This window comes from Panicum virgatum, chromosome 6N, assembly GCF_016808335.1.
Source record: "Panicum virgatum strain AP13 chromosome 6N, P.virgatum_v5, whole genome shotgun sequence".
Lineage (NCBI taxonomy): Eukaryota > Viridiplantae > Streptophyta > Magnoliopsida > Poales > Poaceae > Panicum > Panicum virgatum.
In genome coordinates, this window is record NC_053150.1 from 7,864,038 (window position 1) to 7,884,610 (window position 20,573).

Genomic DNA, 20,573 nt, shown 5'->3' on the forward strand with positions numbered 1-20,573 from the left:
ATTCCTGAAGTATTTCCAGTAATCCACAGTCGCATGTAGTTATCATCATATCACTGAATCATACACATAGAAGGTTTTGAAAAATAAATATAAGACAACTCCAGGAATCATTGCCTAGAATAGATAGACACCACATTTCTTATCTAGATTCTAATGTAGCCTACTAACCTTACTGGCATTGTATTATATGCCTTCAAGACATCGATAACTTAGGATGATCAAGACAGTTGCCTTCTGCTAACAGGCATCAGATTTACCGTGATATTCCCAACCAGGAAAAAGCAATTGCGAAATTGAGAGAAACTGATCTATCAGGCACCATTGTAAGGAACAATCACACAAAAAGGGGGACCGGTGATGATCTGATAGCTCACTTCCATCATCGGCCATTCCATCAGAGAACTTGGAACCTTGGTTTTCTTGAGGTATGCCGAGATGGAGCAGTGTCAGATGATACTATGAACCATGCACGTTTCAGCACTACATAGATACTGAACTGATTCATTTATGTATAAAACAAATACCTCAGGCAGCCTAATGGTAGTGCTTGGCGTTGCGAAGTGGTCGCCTTCATTGATGGGGCAGAAACACCCCTCGTTCCTCCTGCTCCAAGCTGTAAGGACCCATGGACTGAGGTGTATGATCTGAGAATTGTTGTAAAACCATTAACTGACAACTCAAGTGTAACGCTAATAATGCATTGTATGTTGAATATGAGCTAGAAGTTGAAATCAGAAGCTAATTTTGCTTGCTACCTACCTACAACAGCCTCTCGGTGGCGAGCAGTGCACACATCAAGTGCACGCTTCCAACTTCTGAAGTTACACAAAACATGTCAATGTAGAGAACGAAGCGAACAACACATGCGGCGGAGACAGTACACAGGGCGGCTTGAGGAATAGAGGAACTTTTTCTTGGTCGTTGAGGAGGATGGCCTTGCTGCGCTAGGTCTCAACAAGGACGACGCGTCGTCGTCGGTGATGGCCTCGGCGCAGTCGGAGCTGCAGAGGCTGGGTATGGAGACGACGCTCTCGTGGTGGAGCTGCGCCGGCGTGGGTGCCCCCGCTGCGGGGATCCTCGCCAAAACCACAGTAATGATTGGATCTAGGGTAGGAGGGGAGAGAGGAGAGGGTAGGCAGTGGTGGCGTCTGGCCGAATCAAGCGCCCGAGCCGCGATGGCTTGAGCGGACGGAGGCGCGTCGCCCCCTGCGGCTGGAGAAGCGCCGGCCACATGCTATGCACGTGGATCTGCGCACGCTGACCTCCATCCGCGCGTGGTAGCATGGGACGGGCGCTCCTGCACGGCCGGCCGGCCGGCCAGCGGGGCTCGCGGCCATGGAGACGCATGAAGAGAAGGGGAGGGAGGTTGGGGAGGTGAAGGGCCGAGGGAGGCGCGCCCAGCCGCCAAGCCGTGCTCGGCGTCGCGAAGAGTGTGGGGGAAGGGCTGCAGGTCAGGAAGGGGAAAGAGTTGGGGGAGAGGAGGAGGTCCGCGGGCGGCAGCGCCTTGAGGAGCTGCTGTTGGTGGCGACGAACGTCGTGGCCGCGAGCTTCCTCCTAGAGGTGGAGCCACCCGGCCGCCATCGCCGGCAGCGCCGCTGTGGCCGCCGCCGTCGCTTCGCCATAGAAGCGCGTGGATAGGGTATGGAGGAGCAGCGGGGGCCGAGCGATCGGCATCTGACAGCGGAAATTAATTTTGTTATCGTGGCCACCTTGGTTGTGCGCGGAGCGCAATTGATATATAGAAATGGGCATTGTTTGTTTGGCTCGCGCTGATTTTAAGGTGCTAATGAATAATAATATTTTGACCGTTAATTACGGTGTCAAACAAACCAATTTACAAAACTAACTCCAGAATCCCTGCGCTAGTGATCATGAAGAATCTAATAAAGTTTTTGGCCGCGCGATTAGAAGTTGGTACTGTAGCATCACTGTAGCCAATCATCCATTAATTACCGTCATTAGATTCGTCGCGAAAAATTATACTCATTTCTAAAAAATTTTACAAATAAACTTTATTTAGTACTTTATGTACACAAAAAAAATTTCGGAAGACGTGCGCACTAGTTTTGAAGAATTCCAAACAAGGTCATGGTGTTCTGTTTTAACATAGGCCATGATTATGTTTTGTGAAAAAAAACTCTACTTTGACTACTGGTTAGAAGTATTAAATAAAATCTAATTACAAAACCATTTGTAATACTTTTGGGTAAACTCGCGAGACGAATTTAATGAGGTCTTTGACCGCACGATTAGAAGATAGTTACTATAGCATCACTGTAGCAAATGATGGATTAATTACCGTCACTAGATTCATCGCGCCAAACTGCACTCATCTGTGAAAAAAAATTACAAATAAATTACATTTAGCATTTCATGCATACAAGATTTTTTTTCACGAATATTTTTTCTTCAACCGCCATATTCGTGCGGCGACGGCGGCGATCGACCGCGTGCGGCGCACGGAGAAAGCGCTGCGCGGCGGCGCGCCACCATCCCGGACGAAAAAAAAAAGAAAGCGCTAATCAAGCGCTGCGCACAGGAGGGAAAAAAAAAAAAGAAAACGCCCAAGGCTGCGCGGGCGGGTGGGGGCGGGTAAACAGAGGCGCGGAGACAAAAAAAAATTTCAGTTTCAGTGGAATCATTCTCCTTCACACAGTTTTTTCGGATTTGTCCAGATGCTGTCAAACAAATATCCTTGCATGTAGGTCTTCAAAAGGTGTTTTGTGAGGAGATGGATAATTTAATTTTGATGACAATTATATTAGAATATTTCAACTTTTTATAGATAGATATTTAGTAGTAATTAATTCTTATATGCACTTGTAATTTCTAAATAGAGTAAAGTAATTTTTTGAATAAATTTTGAATTCTAGAATGACTTTTTTTGGAACGGATAGAGTTCGCAATTTACTAACTTAAAATTACGCTGAAGCTTATGTGACTGAGATATTAGCTCAGATGTACCTGTATTTATGAAACTGCCACTGAAAAATGGCTTATTGATTGCATGCTAAAATTGTGAGGGGACAACAATTTGCGTTTGCATGCTTTTAAATTGAAAAGATATTTCATGAGAGCTGCAATACTTACAACCATTTTCCTACTATCCTTATGCAACTCATGTTTCGGGCAGTTGGAAACCAGGGTCACAAATTAATATGATGGTTTAAGTATATATTTGCACTGGATCTCACAAATAGTTGTTCGTGAAGTTAGTATACATCGTTTCAAAAAAAAATCAATTCAAAAATAAAGTTATAAGTAGACACCAGTGGCCATAGACTTACGCAACAGTATTAGATAAGCAAAATATCGATTTGCTAGTTTTATGTTAGCCTTATATATATATCCTTAGGTGGTTACCCATCGCGTTGTTTGCCAAGGGATACATTTATTTTTCATTGGTTGGAAGGTAGTTTTTTTGCCAGAAAGGTATTTAAAAAAGTACAAATTTAAAACACAGTTCCTTGTGAGCCAAATCAATACTGCATTCATTTGTTTTTTCCCGGCGTTTTGGACCCACGGTCTCCAATGCATTTCTTTTGCCATTATTTTCTTCTAAGCAATTTTTCTTTAAATTTATTGAAAATATAATAATTTAAAAGTACTAGTCATACTAATAACATACAAACATTAATACTTTGGTGCATATCAGTGGTCAAAGTTGCTAAATAACTTCATGTAAAACACCAGTATTTACTAATCCCTGTAGGGAATACTTGACGTCCTTTACATTCTTACAATCTTCTAGTGGTATTAAAGTATACTTACAGAATCTAAACTAATAACAAGGGGGGTAGAGACAAAACTTTTGAATATATTCGTTTGGATCTAATTGAAATACATCAAGGATAGAATCAAATAAATTCTGAATAATAGCTGTTAGCGATTGAGGTCTCTCAAAGAGAGATGAGTTGCTGCACTATGTTAAACAGTGAATCAAATGATTTTTTTTAAAAAAAATTGAGAGATCAAACTAATCCTATGGTTAGGGCTCGTGGTTTCACACCAATAAACATGATAAACAATGGTAAATGTCACGAGATAGCAGTGGCGTTTGTCATGATACATATTTTTAAAATTTATTTTAAATATTAATTTTATTAATACTTATTTAATATATTTTTAAATTAAAATCTAATTAGGTTTCTTAAATCATGTCGTCTAGGCTAGTATAGAAAAAAAAAATCAAAATCAGGGTAGATCACCTCTCCTGTGGGCCGTTCGCGCCCCAGCACAGCCCACGGAACGAGCAAAAAGGAGGAAGAAGAAGAAAAGGGCGGCCCAGGAATCCAGGAGCAGCCTCAGCATCTTGCGTGTGGTCCGCGTGCCGCGTGGAGGCAGCGATCTTTTTTGCTGCCCCCCCTGGCCGTGGCGTGGGCGCGTGGCGGCGACCAGGCCGGGTGGGGCCCCCTGTGCTCGCGGGCGGTCTCGTGGCGGAGGCGCGACCGCAGCAGCGACGAGGAGGGGCAGCCACAATATCTCGTGCCCACCAATGGCCTCGCGCCCTCTCGCTCCTCGCTCCTCGCTCCTCGCTCTATCCTCTCCCCCCCTCCTCCGGCTCCACCGCCTCCATGCCGCGCGCGGTAACACCTCCGGGCCCTCCCCTCAACTGCTAGTACTACTAGTAGTAAAACACTAGCGGACCAGCTGCTCGCTCGCACCTCTCTTCTCGCCAGTCTCCCTCCCGGCGTGTGGTGGCCATAGCCCTCGCTGCTTCCACTACTTGTCCTCGCGCTTGTGAAGGCGGCACCATGACGGCGGCGCCGGCGGTGATCGGGTTGAGCGCCGGCAACCGCCTCCTCGCCGCGTCCTTCGGCGCCGCCGACCTCGCGCCCCCGGACGCGCACCCGTCGCTGCAGTTCGCGCCCAAGCTCGCCGTCGTCGCGCACTCCCGCGCCTCCGCCTCCCCCTCCCCCGCCGGCCACGCGCGCGCGCACGCCGTCCGCGCGCTCAGGAACCACTCCGCGCCCGCGCTCGCCCCGCCGCCTCCGCCGGCGGACCCGGCCGCGCCGACCCCGGAGCTGGACATGGACGCCGAGTTCGAGTTCCAGTCCTCGCTCGAGGCCATCGTGCTGCTCCAGCGCTCCATGCTCGAGAAGCAGTGGGAGCTGCCCTTCGAGGACGACGTCTCCTCCACCGAGGACGAGGAGGAGCAGCACGGGCATGAGAAGAGCCTTAGCAAGGCCGCGGTGGTGGTTGCGCGGTCCGGCGTGTCGGCGCGGCAGCGGCGGATGAGCGGCCGGCGGCGGGGCGCGGGCCGGAAGAGCGTGACCATCAGCCCGGAGCTGATGCAGAGCCGGAACCGCATCTACCTCCGGGGCACCGTCAGCAAGGAGCTGCTCACGCACAAGCAGGTCGTCCAGCTCTCCAAGAAGATCAAGGATGGCATTTGGCTCCAGCACCAAAGATCAAAGTAATTTCAAGCTGCTCATCAATAACAACGCCATCATCATCACTTGAAAATTGATACTGATCTTATATCTCTGAAAACCAGATTCTTTGCATTATCAACCTAGTTACACTACAATGCAACGAGTCTGAAACTGAAGTACTGAACTATGCATGGTCTCAAAAAAAAAAAACCAACTGAACTATGCATATGCTTCACATCATGGACAACTGAAACTGCTCTCTATTCTGCATTGTAGTCAATGAGTATGGTAGCAGGTTTTGTCTGAAACAAAATAGCCATGCTGTAGTTTACTAATGAATTCCTATCTGATTCGCCTCTGTCCCCAATTTTTGATTCAGGCTGAAGGAGAAACTGGGGAATGAGCCATCATACAAGCAGCTGGCACAATCACTACGGATATCAGCCCCTGAGCTGCGCGCAAGGATGCGTGAGTCGTTTCTTGCAAGGGAGATGTTGACAATGAGCAACATCCGTTTGGTGATATCCATTGCCCAGAAGTATGATAACCTCGGTGTCGAGTTGGCAGACCTTATTCAGGTAATGGCACAAGCTCTGTTGATGTTCAGCTGACATGTGTATCTGCTTATTCCAATGTGGCAGTGTCACTGCCTGTTTGTTCCACTATGGCAATTGTTCTTCTTGAAACTTGAAAGCTTTAAACATAACGCATCTTGTATCCCCCTTGAATGTTGCAGGGTGGCCTGATTGGGCTACTCCGTGGGATCGAAAAGTTTGACGCATCAAGGGGATTTAGGATTTCCACTTATGTATACTGGTGGATTCGTCAGGTTAGAACAACTCTCTAAGTTTATTATTACTTTTGTGGTCATGAAAATGGTTTAGAAACAACTAATGTCTTCATGCTACTGAGACCTGATCAGAGCATGACTCAATTGACGTTTCCGTTCATTTTGTTGGCAGGGTGTTTCGAGAGCATTGGCTGACAACTCAAAAACATTCAGGCTTCCTACTTATTTGCATGAGAGGCTTATCGCAATTCGTGGCGCAAAGTATGCATTGGAAGACCAAGGAATTGCTCCAACAGTTGAAGTAAGGGGGCTATATAGATGGAATTTTTGGCTAGTTTCTTCCACCTACTTCTGTAAATTTATCACGTTTTTTGTAATTTGGCTGCATGTCTGTATTTTCTTTAAGAAACAAACACAATTATCTGACGTTTTTTTGCAACATTTTCTGGTGGTTTCAGAACATCGCAGAGTCACTGAATATATCAGCAAAGAAAGTACACAATGCTACAGAGGTCGCACTTCTTTATACTACCTGGTGGAATCCCATTGGACAATGCTCTTTGACAATTCTGCCATTCTTAAAACGCATTCTTCTTGTTGCAAATGCAGGCTGTGAACAAGGTCCTTTCACTGGATCAACAGGCATTTCCGTCCTTAAATGGCCTACCTGGCGAAACACTCCATAGTGTAAGTTGTTCTATGACCACTTCTGAAGCGCGTGTTCCATCTTTTTGTCTTGATAGAAGACAGAAACTAAGTTTGCTCCCATTTTCTCCTCGTTTTCAGTATATAGAGGATGAAAATGTTGCAAATAACCCATGGCATGGGTTTGAGCAGGGGTATCTCAAGGTATGCATACTTGTGTTCTTCTGAAGGCCTCTGACCTGCCATTTCTTTTTTAAAGAAACTCGACTAGTGAAATTTCCTCTCTCTCTTTTTTTGGCAACAACAGAATCAAATTATTACAGCTTCCAATTCATTTTTGGTTGCAATAAGTGGCCCTATCATACTAATGTCACATAAATACTTTGTTTCATTTTTCCTTCTTTTTCCCCCAACTACATCATTATTTTTCTGAAGTACCTACCAAACTAATGATGATCCTTCTAAGACATCCATATTTACTTTAACATAAGATTCTGCTGATTCCAGGAGGAAGTCAATAATCTTATAAATTCTACTCTCAACGAGCGAGAGAGGGACATTATTCGGTTATACCACGGCATAGGGAAACAGTGCCATACATGGGAGGACATTAGCAGACAGTAAGTGTGTAGTCTCTGCACTATCATGACCACAACCATGAGAATTTTCAGAGAATTATTGGGATTTTGATGTTCTAATTCTTGCATTAAAAAAATATTATCCAGGTTTGGGTTGTCGAGGGAGCGTGTGAGGCAAGTAGGACTCATTGCCATGGAGAAGCTGAAGCATGCTGCCAGGAGGAAACATTTGAATGCATTGCTTGAGGATTATTGAGTTGAGATGTTTTCATTTGAGTCGGTTCCCCACACGCAGTGGTTGTATATACTCGGAAACATAGGGTACACCATCCTTGAAAGGCTTTACTGCCACTCACTCTGCAGATAAGTATACATGTACATCTGTGACAATTAATAGGCATGCGCGATCAAGAAATCTATGCCTACACAACCATCAAGGCAATCCAACAAGAACAGAGGCGGCTTTTTTCTTGGAAGCTTCACAAAAAATTTCTGTAATATATGTGTATGTAATGTATCATTTAGCGCCTTAATCAGTAGAGCAACAACATTTATGTCCTGGATCTGTATTCTTCTCCAGTTACATAAAAAGAAAATGCTTACAAGATTATGAGGCCTATATCCAGAATTTTGCCTTTCATGTGTCTGAACCAGAAATGTGCTAAAGCTTAGCAAATACGGGGTATATGCAAATGTTACGAGAAATTGGGTATGATAAAACCGCAGACAGAATTTTTCTAGATTCTGGGAACTTTGGTTGACATGTCGCATGAGTTATGGTTAAGGCAATTCTATAAGAATGTATGTGTCATGCAACTTTTAGGCCTGAACATTCTATTTCTGTTCCAGTTGCATCAAACCAAATGCGTCCAAGATGATGGGGTCAGCAACCTGAAGCATGGTTGTATAAGAAACTCGTTTATGCATGAAGCTGCAGTATTGAAGTTTTTTTCTTTTTTTCCTACTGATTACTACCTCTGTTTTTGTTTATTTGACGCTGGAGGATGGAAACTTAGTCTAATTAACACTAAAGTAGCTATCTGAAACGTCATGAAAATAAAAATGGAGGTAGTATTAGTCTTCATAGATCACGCACAATTCAGACTAATTCAAGACAGTACAGGAAAATTAACAAACAGAAACCGAACTATATGCCTGCTTGGATGCCTGATTTTTAGAAAAAGGATTACCAATCCGGCCTCTATGACGAGGCATACACAGCCAAAAATACAACGTTTGCAAAAACAGAAAAGGGCACACCAGTCTCTAGAAAGACACAGAACTACTGCAAGCGATAGACATGCTTCCACCCTCCAAAAACTAAATCAAGAGCAACTATCTCAATTAGTCTGCTCAAGCTGGAGAAAGCGTTCTTGGCGTGCTCCTTGCGCTGCAACTGCGCCCAGAAACGAAACCAGTATGTTCCCCTGAAGATGACCTGCAAAATCGAGTTAACTTTGATTTTGTTAAAAATAATATCATTATGACATCTTCAAATCGCCCAGCATACAGCACCAACCTCCACGCAGATGACATTCCTAATCTTTTTAGATTGATTAGACAGCCAAGAATTAAACATATGACAAATTGATCTAGGTGGCGTTAATCCAGTAGCATAAAAGATAATTCTCCAAACCATTCTTGCATAAGGACAGTCCAGGAAAAGATGTTCTATAGTGTAGGGTCGAGATGGCGGACTAGAGGGGGGGTGAATAGTCCTTTCTAAAATTAATTACGCCGGCTAACCGAAACTTATGCGGAATTGAAACTATTCGCTTAGCCAAGACTTCACCCCTCTAACTATGACTCTAAGGCACCTCCAAAAAGGATCCTACACAAAGCAAATGGAGTGCCAAGCTAGTAAGAGCTCTCCTAACAATTCTAATGCCAAGACACACAAGCTTAAGCACTAGTACTTCACAAACCGGGGGAGCTCCTAAACAAATCTAATGAGCAAAAGCACAAAGCCAAACCTAAGCTCACTAGATGCTCAAGGACAAGGATACACAATCCAAATCCAAGTGCTCAACTTGCTTAGCTACACAATCTAAGCAAGAGCAACTAATTAAGCTACACAAGCTAACTAGTTACACTAGGATCTCTACTTTTAGCTACACAAGCAAGAAGTTGATTAGCAAGCTACACAAGCTAACTAATCACTAGAGAGCAACTACACAAGCACAAGATATAGAAGAATGTAAATACAATGCTTGTGATTTGGAGAAAGCAAACCACCGAGAAGAGTAGACAAAGTTGACACGGTGATTTTTATCCCGAGGTTCACTTGGTTGCCACCAAGCTAATCCCCGTTGAGACAAGCTCCAAGGTTGCCGCCGATCCTCTTGCTAGTGGTGACTCTCAAGTCACACTCTCCCACGTGGAGTGCTCACACCGAGCTCTAGCACATGATCCGGCCGAACCACTTGTTGCTCTTCAAGTCTCGCTCAACTAGAGTTGCTCTTCGCGGCTCCCGCGGGGTGAGCACAATACCCCTCACAATCTCTTCTCCGGAGCACCGCACAATCTTCTTGCGGGCTTCAACGGAGCCTCTTGCCACCAAGCCGTCTAGGAGGTGGCAACCTCCAAGAGTAACAAGCACACCGGCTTGCAACACGATCACCTAGTGCCACTCGATGCAATCTCTCAAAGCAATCGCACTAGAATCGCTCTCTCACTCGATCGGATGATTACTATCAAGTTAGAGTGAGTAGAGGGCTCTCAAGCACTCTCACACATGGACACTAAGTCCCCAAGGTGCTAAGCCTTCTCAAATGGCCGGCCACACCCTCTATTTATAGAGGGAGGCCCCAAACTAGCCGTTACACTCAAATTCCGTGAAAACTGAGTTTTCGCGGACTGTCCGCCTCACAAAAACCGGACCGTCCGCCATTTAAAACCAACGGCTAGAACTGCAATGATTATGTGTCAGAGTCGACCGTTAGAGCCCCGGGCGGACTGTCCGCGCCCCTGGGGCGGACTGTCCGCGGTTCAAAACTTCGAACCAACCGATTTGCAAACGTCTCTGACTAAATCTGGAAGTTACCGGCGGACTGTCCGCTCCCCAGGGGCGGACTGTCCGCAGTTCAAAACGTGAGCACACACAGAAACCGCAGTGTTTCTGTCCCAGAAATTTCAGTAGGAGGCGGACCGTCCGCCCCCAAGGACCGGACGGTCCGCAGGTCATTTTGGGCACCCAAGACAGAACAACCAAGTTTCTGCGCCCGTTTCAGCTTTTAAAGGCGGACCGTCCGCCCCCATGGACCGGACGGTCCGCAGGTCATTTTGGACCACCCACAGAGCCAAAAACGGTTCTGTTTGAGCTCAACCGAGATAACGGCGGACCGTCCGCCCCTCAAGGGCGGACCGTCCGCAGGTCTAGTGCGGACCGTCCGCAGGTCTATTTCCAGCAGAAATGTACCTCGGTAAAACGACCATAACTCTTAGCTCCGATGTCCAAATTAGGTGATCTTGGACTCTATGGAAAGCTAATTCAGAGGGCTACACAACCCAACTGAATACTTGATCCAAAACACAATGGATCAAAGCAGTATTCCACTCCAAGAGCCACCTAATTTCCGGAGAACACCGAAAAACCTTTCTTACTTCCCAATGTTGATCAACATCAACTCCAACTCTTTCTCCTTTGCAAATGTGCCAACACAACCACGTGAACAACACCATGTGCATGTGTGTTAGCATTTCACAATCATTTTCAAAGGATTTTCACTTGATCTCACCACGCCACTCGATCCTAACTACATTGCAATGTTAGATCGCTCAAGTGGCACTAGATGACCGATATGCAAACAAGTTTGCCCCTCTTGATAGAACGGCCATCTATCCTAAATCCGGTCATGCACTTCTCTACACAACCTTTGACCGGTGAAATGAAATGCCCTACAAGTCATACCTTTGCCTTGCGCATTCCATTTCATCTTTCCAAATATTGATGCCACACAAGCACCAAACTCCATCAAGCCTTTTGATCATCTTCATGAGTCAACACTTGGCTTGATCTTCCTTGAATGATATGATCCACTCCATATCATCACATGACCTCTTTGGTCCATCGATCTTGACCTTGCTCGCTCTTCACCGTTGCCTCGGTCCATTGGCGCCAAATCTTGCCCAAGCTTCACCGCCTCGCGGTCCATCGCTTCAAAGCCTTGACTTGCCCTTCTCCATTGCAACCGGTCCATCAAGCCAAGCATTGTCTTGATCTTCTCCACTTTGGTCACATGACTCCATGTCATGTCTCATATGCAATGAGCTCCTCGATCACACTATATGAGCATAGCATCAACACTTAGCCATTTCTCCACCATGGCACATGTTGCTCATACTAGTGTCTTTGTGTGGACTAATTTCCTGTGTATCTCAACATAAACACTTATTAGTCCACCTAAGTTGTCACTCAATTACCAAAACCAAACAAGGGCCTTTCATATAGTCTCATTACTATTACATCAGCAATATTTTTGGCTTCCTGTCCAGTTCTTCTTAGCAAGATTATCTTTAGTTAAAAGTATCCCCCTTTGAAGAAACCAGAGGAAAATCTTAATCTTTAGAGGAATCTTTAATTTCCGGATCAACTTATGTTTAAAAGGCGATTGTCTATCTAATAAGTGCATATACAAAGATCGAACAGTAAAAGACCCTGAATTGGTCAAATTCCATCTAAACGTATCCGACCCATCCACCAGTTGAACATGCGCGATCTGAGCTACAAGGTTTTGCCATTCAACCATCTTGTTATGCACCAAAGCCCTCCTAAAATATAAATTGAATGGCCTTGTAGCCAAGACTCTGGCCACAGTCGCATCAGGATCCCGCACAACCTTATAAAGTGATGGATATTTATCTTTAAATGGCACTTGACCTTCTCATACGTCGTCCCAGAACCTAGTCTTGCTCCCATCTTTAATATTGAAGGAGCCATTGGCAAAAACCTCATCTTTGATCTTCATAAGACCTTTCCAGAAATGAGAGTCATAAGGTTTAGCCTGCACCTGCGTGAGAGACTTGGATCCTAGATATTTGTTCGTTAGTAGGCTTTGCCATATACCATTGGTATTAAGCAAATTAACTAACCATTTTGCCAGTAAGCATTTATTCTGCAGTTGCAGATTTAAGATACCAAGTCCCTCTTGATACTTAGGACGACATAATATGTCCCATTTGACAAGTCGAAACTTATGCTTATTAGAAGAACCTTGCCAAAAGAGTCTCGATCTAAAATGATCAAGATTTTTTAGTACCCCTTTTGGGATTTCAAAAAAAAACATCATAAACATGGGTAGGCTACTAAGTACCGAATTTAACAAGACCAAACGGCCCCCATAAGACAGGTACTTAGCTTTCCAACAAGAGAGTTTTTTCTCAAAGCGTTCTTCAACTTTTCCCCACTCAGAATTGAGGAGTTGTCTATGGTGCATTGAAATTCCCAAATATCTAAAAGGGTATTCACCAGCATTACAACCAAAGAGAACAATATAGATATCCTGCATCTCTTTAGCTGCTCCGTAGCAAAAAATTTCACTCTTGTGGAAGTTGATCTTTAACCCGGATAACTGCTCGAAAGCACAAAGCAAAAGTTTAAGATTCTTAGCTTGCTCCAGGTCATGATCAATAAAGATGATGGTGTCATCAGCATACTGTAGGATAGACAAACCATCATCCAAAAGGTTAGGTATGACACCTCTTATTTGACCATCGTCTTTTGCCCTCTTAATGAGGAGAGCCAGCATATCAGCAACGGTGTTAAATAAAATAGGTGACATAGGATCTCCCTGCTGGAGCCCTCTCTTAGTTTGGATGTATGGACCAATTTCGTCATTGACTTTGATCCCCACACTTCCACCAGAAATCATCCCTTCAATCCATCTACACCACTTAGGAGAAAACCCTTTCATGCGTAGCGTTTGTTGAAGGAAAGACCACTTTACTTTGTCATAGGCCTTTTCAAAGTCAATTTTGAAAATAACCCCAATCTGTTTTTTGGTATGCAGTTCATGGATAGTTTCATGTAAGATGACTACTCCTTCCATGATATTCCTGCCTTGCAAGAAGGCAGTCTGCATAGGACTCACCACTATTTGGGCAATTTTGTTCCACCTATTCGTAGCAACTTTAATAAAAATTTTAAAGCTGACATTGAGGATGAAAATAGGTCTATTTTGTTGAATTTTAGTTGCCTCTTGAACTTTTGGAATTAGCATAATAATTCCAAATTTCAGACTGAAGAGGTTCAAATCTTCGTTGTGGAAGTCCGTGAAAAGAGCCATAAGGTCGTCCTTAATTACTTCCCAGAAGACTTGATAGAATTCAGCCGGGAAGCCATCAGGACCAGGAGCCTTGTTGTGTTCCATCTGGAAAACAACATTTTCACCTCAAATTCAGTGAACTCACTAGTGAGCAACTCATTATCCTCTTGGGTCACTTGTGGAATATCTTGAATTCGATCTTCCTCAAGTGTAATCTCCGAAACATCCGGAGACCCGAAAAAGGTCCTTATAAAACTGAGTGATTCTTAAGCTGGGCATCACCGATAACAATTCCTTGATCATTTTCAAGTTTATAAATATGTTGTTTTTGGTATTTCCCGTTAGCCACTATCATCTCCCTCTAGAAGCGTTTTCACCTTTGCTCTCTCGTACCATTTAATTTCTTCCTCCCTCAAAAGAAGAACTAATCTCTCTTTTAGATAGTGCTTAAAATTAACCTCTTGATCTGAAAGAGAGGTAATCTCAGCCTTCTTATCTAACTTCTCTAAAAGAGCTAGAAGTTTCTTCTTTTCTTTTCTGTATGTTCCTGCTGTATGCTTAGCCCACTCTCTAAGATGTTGTCTGAGCCTGCGAATTCTATTCTGCCACCGCTCCAGATGAGTACGTCCAGACATTTCTGATTGCCAAATGCTTACAACCATATCGTAGAAACCATCCCTAATCAACCATCCTCTCTCAAATTTAAAAGGGCGTTGGTCAGAGTGGTGAGTGGATGCCCCGGTATTAAGAATTAGAGGAGTATGGTTTGAAATATCTCGATCTCTTGGTTCTACTGTCGATAGAGGGAACTTATCTTCCCAATCTGTACTAACCAGAACTTTATCAAGCTTCTCAAAAATTGGATTGTCTCCAAGACCCGCCCATGTAAATTGGCGCCTAGACCTAACAATCTCTTTGAGATCAAGAGATTCGATAACAACATTGAACAAGTTTGGCCATTTAAAGTCAAACACCCCGGAGCTCTTATCTTTCGGTCTTCTTATAATATTGAAATCCCCTCCAATTAAATACGGAAGAGACTCTTTTGAGCATGTGTTTGCCAATTCGACAAAAAAACGCCTGCTTGTTTTGATATTGTGCTGGGCCATAAACCGTAGATAGCACAAATTTGAAGCCATCGCTTTTGCATCTCAAGGTAAATTTCACATAGAAATCTCCCTCTGCAATGGCTCCAATATAAAAAACCTGCAGGTCCACACCTAGTAGAATGCCTCCAGATCGACCATGTGGGGCCATACTATGCCAAAGGAAGTCCCGGCCCGCACAGAGGTTCTTTAAAATGCGATCTGGAAAATCATCCCTACCAGTCTCGGAAAGAGCTATGAAACTGATTTGCTCTTCCTTAACCAAATCAGACAAAAATCTATGTTTAGCCAAGTCCCCAAGACCTCTGCTATTCCAGAAAACCCTTTTCATTTGATAACAATTTTGGAAGGGGTTTTTGGTTTTTTGGGGACTCTGCCATTTTTAGTATTTTTGGCAGTACTAGACTTTTTCTTCTGATGGACCGGAGAGAGATCGATAATGTGATCAGACTCCAGGACTTGCAAGTTCTCATTTAGATTACCACAAGCTTGGCTGAGAACTGCTTCCAGTCTAACATCCCTTTCATCATCACTCTCATCTAGTAATTTATTCGATTTTAAATTACATTTTTTCTTATTGGCAAGAACCACCATCCTATCTATTTCTAGATTTTTTATAGCGACAGAAGAAGCTTTAACAATTTCATCAGTCTGACCTAATTTGAAGCCTACCCTACCAAGGTTTGAAATAACATGCGAATCTGAAAAGCTAGTAAAAGATGTACCTGGTTCAAGGTTCTTTTTTGCAGCCACTCGCGAAGTTTTGTGTAGGGTGTGTTCATCCGCCTTGTCCTTATTCCTGACGCTTCTACGGATTGCGGTGGTCTTGAAAGGATCAGCTGCAGCTGGTGTCGGAGTGGGGACCACGTCAGGCGCCTGACTCCCACCCGCGAATGAAGAAGAGGCGGGGGGCACCTGGCTCACACCCGCGACCAGAGGAGGTGGGGAGCCCCTGCCCCCCACCCGCTGCCGAAGAGAGGACGGGGAGCACCTGGCCCCCACCCGCGGACGATGGGGAAGCGAGGAGCGCCTGGCTCCCAACCGCCAAGTGCGGCGCCAGGGCGTCGACCCCAGGGGGGACCGACCCTGCAGCTGAGTCCCCAACATCTAGGTCCTGGACCCCGTCTGCATGCAATGGGGCAGCAACCACGGAACCCTCCTCCGCGTCCGGTTCCTGCACCACAAAGAGAGAAGCAGCGGCGGGAAGACTCCCATCAAGAGAGTCTATAACAGTAGCAACACCACACTCCAGGGGCCTTGTATGCAGCTGCTTTGAAGATTCCAACATGGCCCGGAACCTCGCGTACTCCTCCTCTGTTGGCGGGGAATAGGGTCTATCCTCGCCATCTGCCTCCACCATGACCTTAACACTGATTTCCTCCAGTAACTTCTCACAAGTTTTGTCAAGGACCTCATCAATTAAGGCGGCTTCTTGCTGAGAAATAACTGGGGTCGTTTTACCAACTTGTTGATCATTAGGTGCCTCAGGCTGTGGAGCGGCATCCTCAGGGGCATCTGCCATATGGTGATCACCATTACCATCCATCCCGCGTTGCGATTCGTCATTCATTCCGGTATCGGCATCGTCACCCAGTAAATCATTGTCCTCTGGGTTAAAGGGATCATCATCCACCACTTCCTCAACTTTGAAGTAGACTCGATAGATGCTCCTATTGACGCAGATATCTGCCATCTTTGGAATCTCTTTGACATCGGAAACAACAACCAGAATGCGGACCTCTCCAGTAAGACGAAGGTGATTCATATCCACCTTCTGAGTGGCACCGACCACTGACCCCACAGCCCATAGGGGCAAAAAAGCATGGATCGGAGTAGGAACATTCGTAACAGAAAGCCAAACTTGGTCTAGAACCTTAATGGGCTTGATTTCTGAATCGAACTCCTCGAAAATGAGAACTCCCTCCTTGTTCTTGGTGGTGACAGTACGAATCGCAACCATACGATCCAGCTCAACCTTAGAAGGAAAAGGCACTAAGAAAGCCTTATCACCGTGCTCCTGCACTGCCCAGTCCCAACGAACCGAAATAATCCTTGCCAACTCAGACTTAAGCAACTCAACCGAAACTGCACCCTCCTCCACTGTGATCAGAGCGAATGCTTTTGCACTTGCCATAGGAACAATATGAAAAGGTCGAGCCGCCTGAATACAGAAGAAACCTAGCCCATCTGAAGCAGCTCCACAATACGAAACTGACGGCTTAAGCCCTCTGAGTTGCGGGCACTTGCTAGTGTAGTGGTCCTCCGCGCAAATCATGCATTCCAGCTTGAAATTTGCTTCGTCCTTGCGCTTCCTTTTCTGCTTGGCCTGCTGTGGACGATCCGTCGGCTCAGCCGCATCACCGGCGGGATCCACCACCGTAGCACCACCTGCATGGACTTCCTCCACAACTGGTAGACCCCGACTCCTGCCACGACCCCCCTGGCCGCGACCACCACCACGACGCGGGTTAGGGTTACCAGCAGGGATCGTCGCGGGTTGAGGCACCCCACGCCCTCAAAAACCGCCACCTCTGTAGCCTTGAGGGCCGCCTGGACCACCGCCGACCGTGGTCTGGTTGCCACCAGCGCCGCCTCCTGTCGGGTTGCCTGCTCCCACACCCCCTGCAGGCAGAGGGGCGTGACCGCGACCAGGATTGCCGCATCCCTGCGGATTGCGGCCAGGTGCACCAACCCTCCCTCGTGCGTGACGGCTGGGGAATCGATCACCCCAGCGAGCTCCTTGACCGCCAGCCATGACGACGGCGGCGTAGGTTTTCCGAGGATGGGAGTCGGGGACGAGGATCAGTTTGACCAGAAGACAAGAAGGCCGAACCAGACAGGGCTCGTTCCTAGGCCCAGACCCGGGATGAAGCACTTGCTGGTCTGACCTCCGATTAGGCACCGAACCCGATCCATCTAATCGGGTATCCCGCTTGGAGAGGGCTGGTGAGTTTGAAATTTGGATTGACGAGAATTGAGGATCACCACCCGTCCTTGCCACCGTCCTGCCGCTGGCCACCGCTAAGGCCGGAATGATGACATCGCCCAAGGTCTTCGCCAGAGAGACCCTCTTTGGCGGCAGAGGGCCTTTCCACACCTTCTTCCACGGCGGCAACGACTGCTGAGTAGGAGAAAGCTTCGCCGACTGAGAACACGGCCTAGATTGCCGGGAGTTTGGCGTCGCAGTCGAAATTGGTGCCTCCTTTTGAATGGACGATCGCCCAGAACGAGGACAATCAGAAAAGGCATCAGTGGCAGCAAGCTTGCGACGACCCGATGCTAGCAGCTCGGCATCCCCAAGATCTTCACACTCAGAGTCTGAATCCGAGGCCCAAAATTTCCCCATGCCAGCACTTAGATTAGCGCAAGAGAGAAGCGCGATCTCTTCTCTAGCGCGCTGGAGCATATAACGATCTTTTGCCGGATCTGAAGTTGCACCTCCATCCTTGGCCGTGCACTGGTGCAGCGCAAGACGAACGGAGGGAGCGAGCTTGACCTGAGACGGCATGGTAGTACCTGTACAATAAGTTTATAGTCCACCACTTTATGCAATAAGTTTTAAATTTTAAAATGTAGTCAGCCTTTTAGTCCAATCTCCTTTGGTTAAGAAGTGTAATCAAACAAAAACTAAATCCACCACTTTATAAACTTGCTTGGATGCCTGATACTGCACTTAATGTATAATTTTGTACGTGTGAGTATTAAATTTTTTTTCCAGATGGACCATTCATGGTGAGATATTAGAGGAAACTGAACCCTCATCACTTCCTTTATCCCCATGAATCTGGTTCAGTTCCCTCTAATCCTCACCTCAAATGGCACAATCTGCTCACATGTTGTAGACTAAACTTAGTAGTATACATAGACATCAAGCAGTCAACTGAAGATGAGATATTGGAGAAAAAACAAGCTGATTCAGTGACCATGGTTTTGGCCTTGAATCGATCGGTTTGTATTCGTCCATCTCTCACTTTCAGTGCCTGAACTGAAAAGCACATGAAAACTAGAGACGATGAGCAAGGAAACTATCTATGCTGTGAAGTTGTTGCTTTACCTGGAGGCAAATCTATAACCATTTTGGCGTTGAGATGAAGATTATACCAAAGCATTGAACAGCAGCAAGCAAAAGGAGCATGTGTTTATGTTACACTATCTCTTCACGCCAATTGCTCCTTGCCTACCGTGCCTTTACATTCCGAACATTGCTTTCAGTTTCAGAAGACTGAGAACAGTTCTCTTCAGAAGACTGGCAGAAGGGGAAAAAAGATATGCCGTGTGACACTGACCAACTACACAATTTGCATCCAGAACACACGAAAATGGAAATCAAGTGTAGAGCAGTTTATGGCAGTTCAGAGAAGAGAGTCCGTCCACGATGGAACAGGAGCACTTCGCAAAAGCCATACGGTACCACACCCAACCTACACGTCCTCTACTCCTCTCTGCCTCACCAGCAATGTCCGCAAGTGCTGCCTGGTCTGCCCTGCCCTCTGCTCTGGGCTTGCCCATCGTTGTTTCCATGTGGAAAGCATCATGGATCCATTCTGGAAGGGAGGCACCAGGCACACACGATCAGCAATTGCCACAAGCACAAATCAAAATAGATGCTTTAGATAAACCGACTTAATGGGCACCAGTTGTGTACTTTAATACAACAAACCTCTTGCAGTATGCACATCTCTGTTTGGGACTTCAGCAACACCGATGTCCAGGAATAGCATATTTCCAGGTTTTTGGGTCCTTCAGTTTAGCTCCTAACGATGGAAAAATGAAGTCGCAATTTATCATTGTGAACTAGTTGCTGCATTCAAGACAAATATATCTGACTTTAAACTTGCAACTGAATTGCATCATGAGAGGAGGATTCGAGGACAAAAAACTGAAAAAAAAAACTTATTCTAAGGTGGTGTGTCTCTCTGATACGCACCCGACCACCCACTACGACAAACATGTGAGGAAATAAGAAAGTCCAAGAAAATGAAATCGACTGACTGGATTTTAAATAAACAAATGTACCCAGCAAACTTGCACAAGGCAACATACAAGCCCAGGAAATCAAAAACTTGAAATCGCAATACGAAGAAAAAGCATAGGCTGCATATAGAAGAAAAATGGACTGGAAGTACCTTCGCGTGGATTTCTTGAATGAGCATGTGACAAGTCTCTTTCTTCAAGGCTGTCAAGGCGCTGTTGGTGCTGTTTGTAAAGAGGATTCATATCTATGGCTGGGCAATATTTGACAGTAAGCCTCTGCAGAGCTGAATAACTTCCAAGAGCACCCGGTACAGATGTCAAACGTTTACACCACTCAAGACTTAGTCTTTCTAATGACGGCAGGTGCCCCAGGGAATCCAGCGATTGCAACTTATCGCAGCCAGAAATGTACAAATACTTAAGCGCATCCAGCTGCCCTGACACAGAACAGAACAAAGCTCCGAACACCAGTTGATCCTCAACGACTTGAGGGCAGGTGGTAGGTTAGGGAGTGCTACCAAGCTACGACAAGCCTCTATTTCTATAAGTTCCAGGCAAGGTAGAGGATGCTTTTTTCGTTCTGGAGATTGCTTTGGCACACTAGTGGATGCACAGTACACCAATGTACTTGCGCCTAACTGCTCCACATGGACACTCTTCGATTTTGCATCCTCCTCCCATGTGAACTTGAGACTATCACAGAGACGAATATGGATTTCAGTAATAGATGGGGGAAGATCAAAGAGCACTTCCAATCTGTCACAGCTCAGGACATTTAAACTGTTTAGGCGTGGCAGGATCAGACCCCTTGTTGGTGCTGGCTCGCCATTTACAAGCCTTGT

The 20,573-nt window shown here is 45.7% G+C and overlaps 1 protein-coding gene and 1 pseudogene across 2 annotated transcripts; one reads left to right on the forward strand and one right to left on the reverse strand.

Annotated features, from left to right (window-relative positions):
* The first annotated feature begins 4,466 nt into the window (after nt 1–4,466).
* Nucleotides 4,467–7,998, forward strand: LOC120678950 (RNA polymerase sigma factor sigA-like). 2 transcript variants are annotated; one of them, XM_039960416.1, is made up of 9 exons: nt 4,467–5,416; nt 5,755–5,953; nt 6,112–6,204; nt 6,338–6,466; nt 6,624–6,677; nt 6,775–6,852; nt 6,952–7,014; nt 7,318–7,430; nt 7,536–7,998. In XM_039960416.1, the coding sequence occupies exons 1-9, from the start codon at nt 4,755–4,757 to the stop codon at nt 7,642–7,644; spliced, it is 1,500 nt and encodes a 499-aa protein (XP_039816350.1). In that variant the 5' UTR covers nt 4,467–4,754; the 3' UTR covers nt 7,645–7,998. The 2 variants fall into 2 exon arrangements, with proteins under 2 accessions (XP_039816350.1, XP_039816351.1); XM_039960417.1 differs by having other exon boundaries at nt 4,522–5,416; nt 7,522–7,998.
* Nucleotides 7,999–8,633: 635 nt separating this feature from the next.
* On the reverse strand, nt 8,634–17,032 carry LOC120677872 (annotated as a pseudogene).
* Between the last annotated feature and the right edge of the window lie 3,541 nt (nt 17,033–20,573).

Coding starts and splice junctions, on each gene's coding strand:
- LOC120678950 (XM_039960416.1), top strand. CDS start 4,755: ATGACGGCGGCGCCGGCGGTGATCGGGTTGAGCGCCGGCAACCGCCTC. Junction 5,954..6,111: donor AGTTGGCAGACCTTATTCAG/GTAATGGCACAA, acceptor TGAATGTTGCAG/GGTGGCCTGATTGGGCTACT. Junction 6,678..6,774: donor AAGTACACAATGCTACAGAG/GTCGCACTTCTT, acceptor TTGCAAATGCAG/GCTGTGAACAAGGTCCTTTC.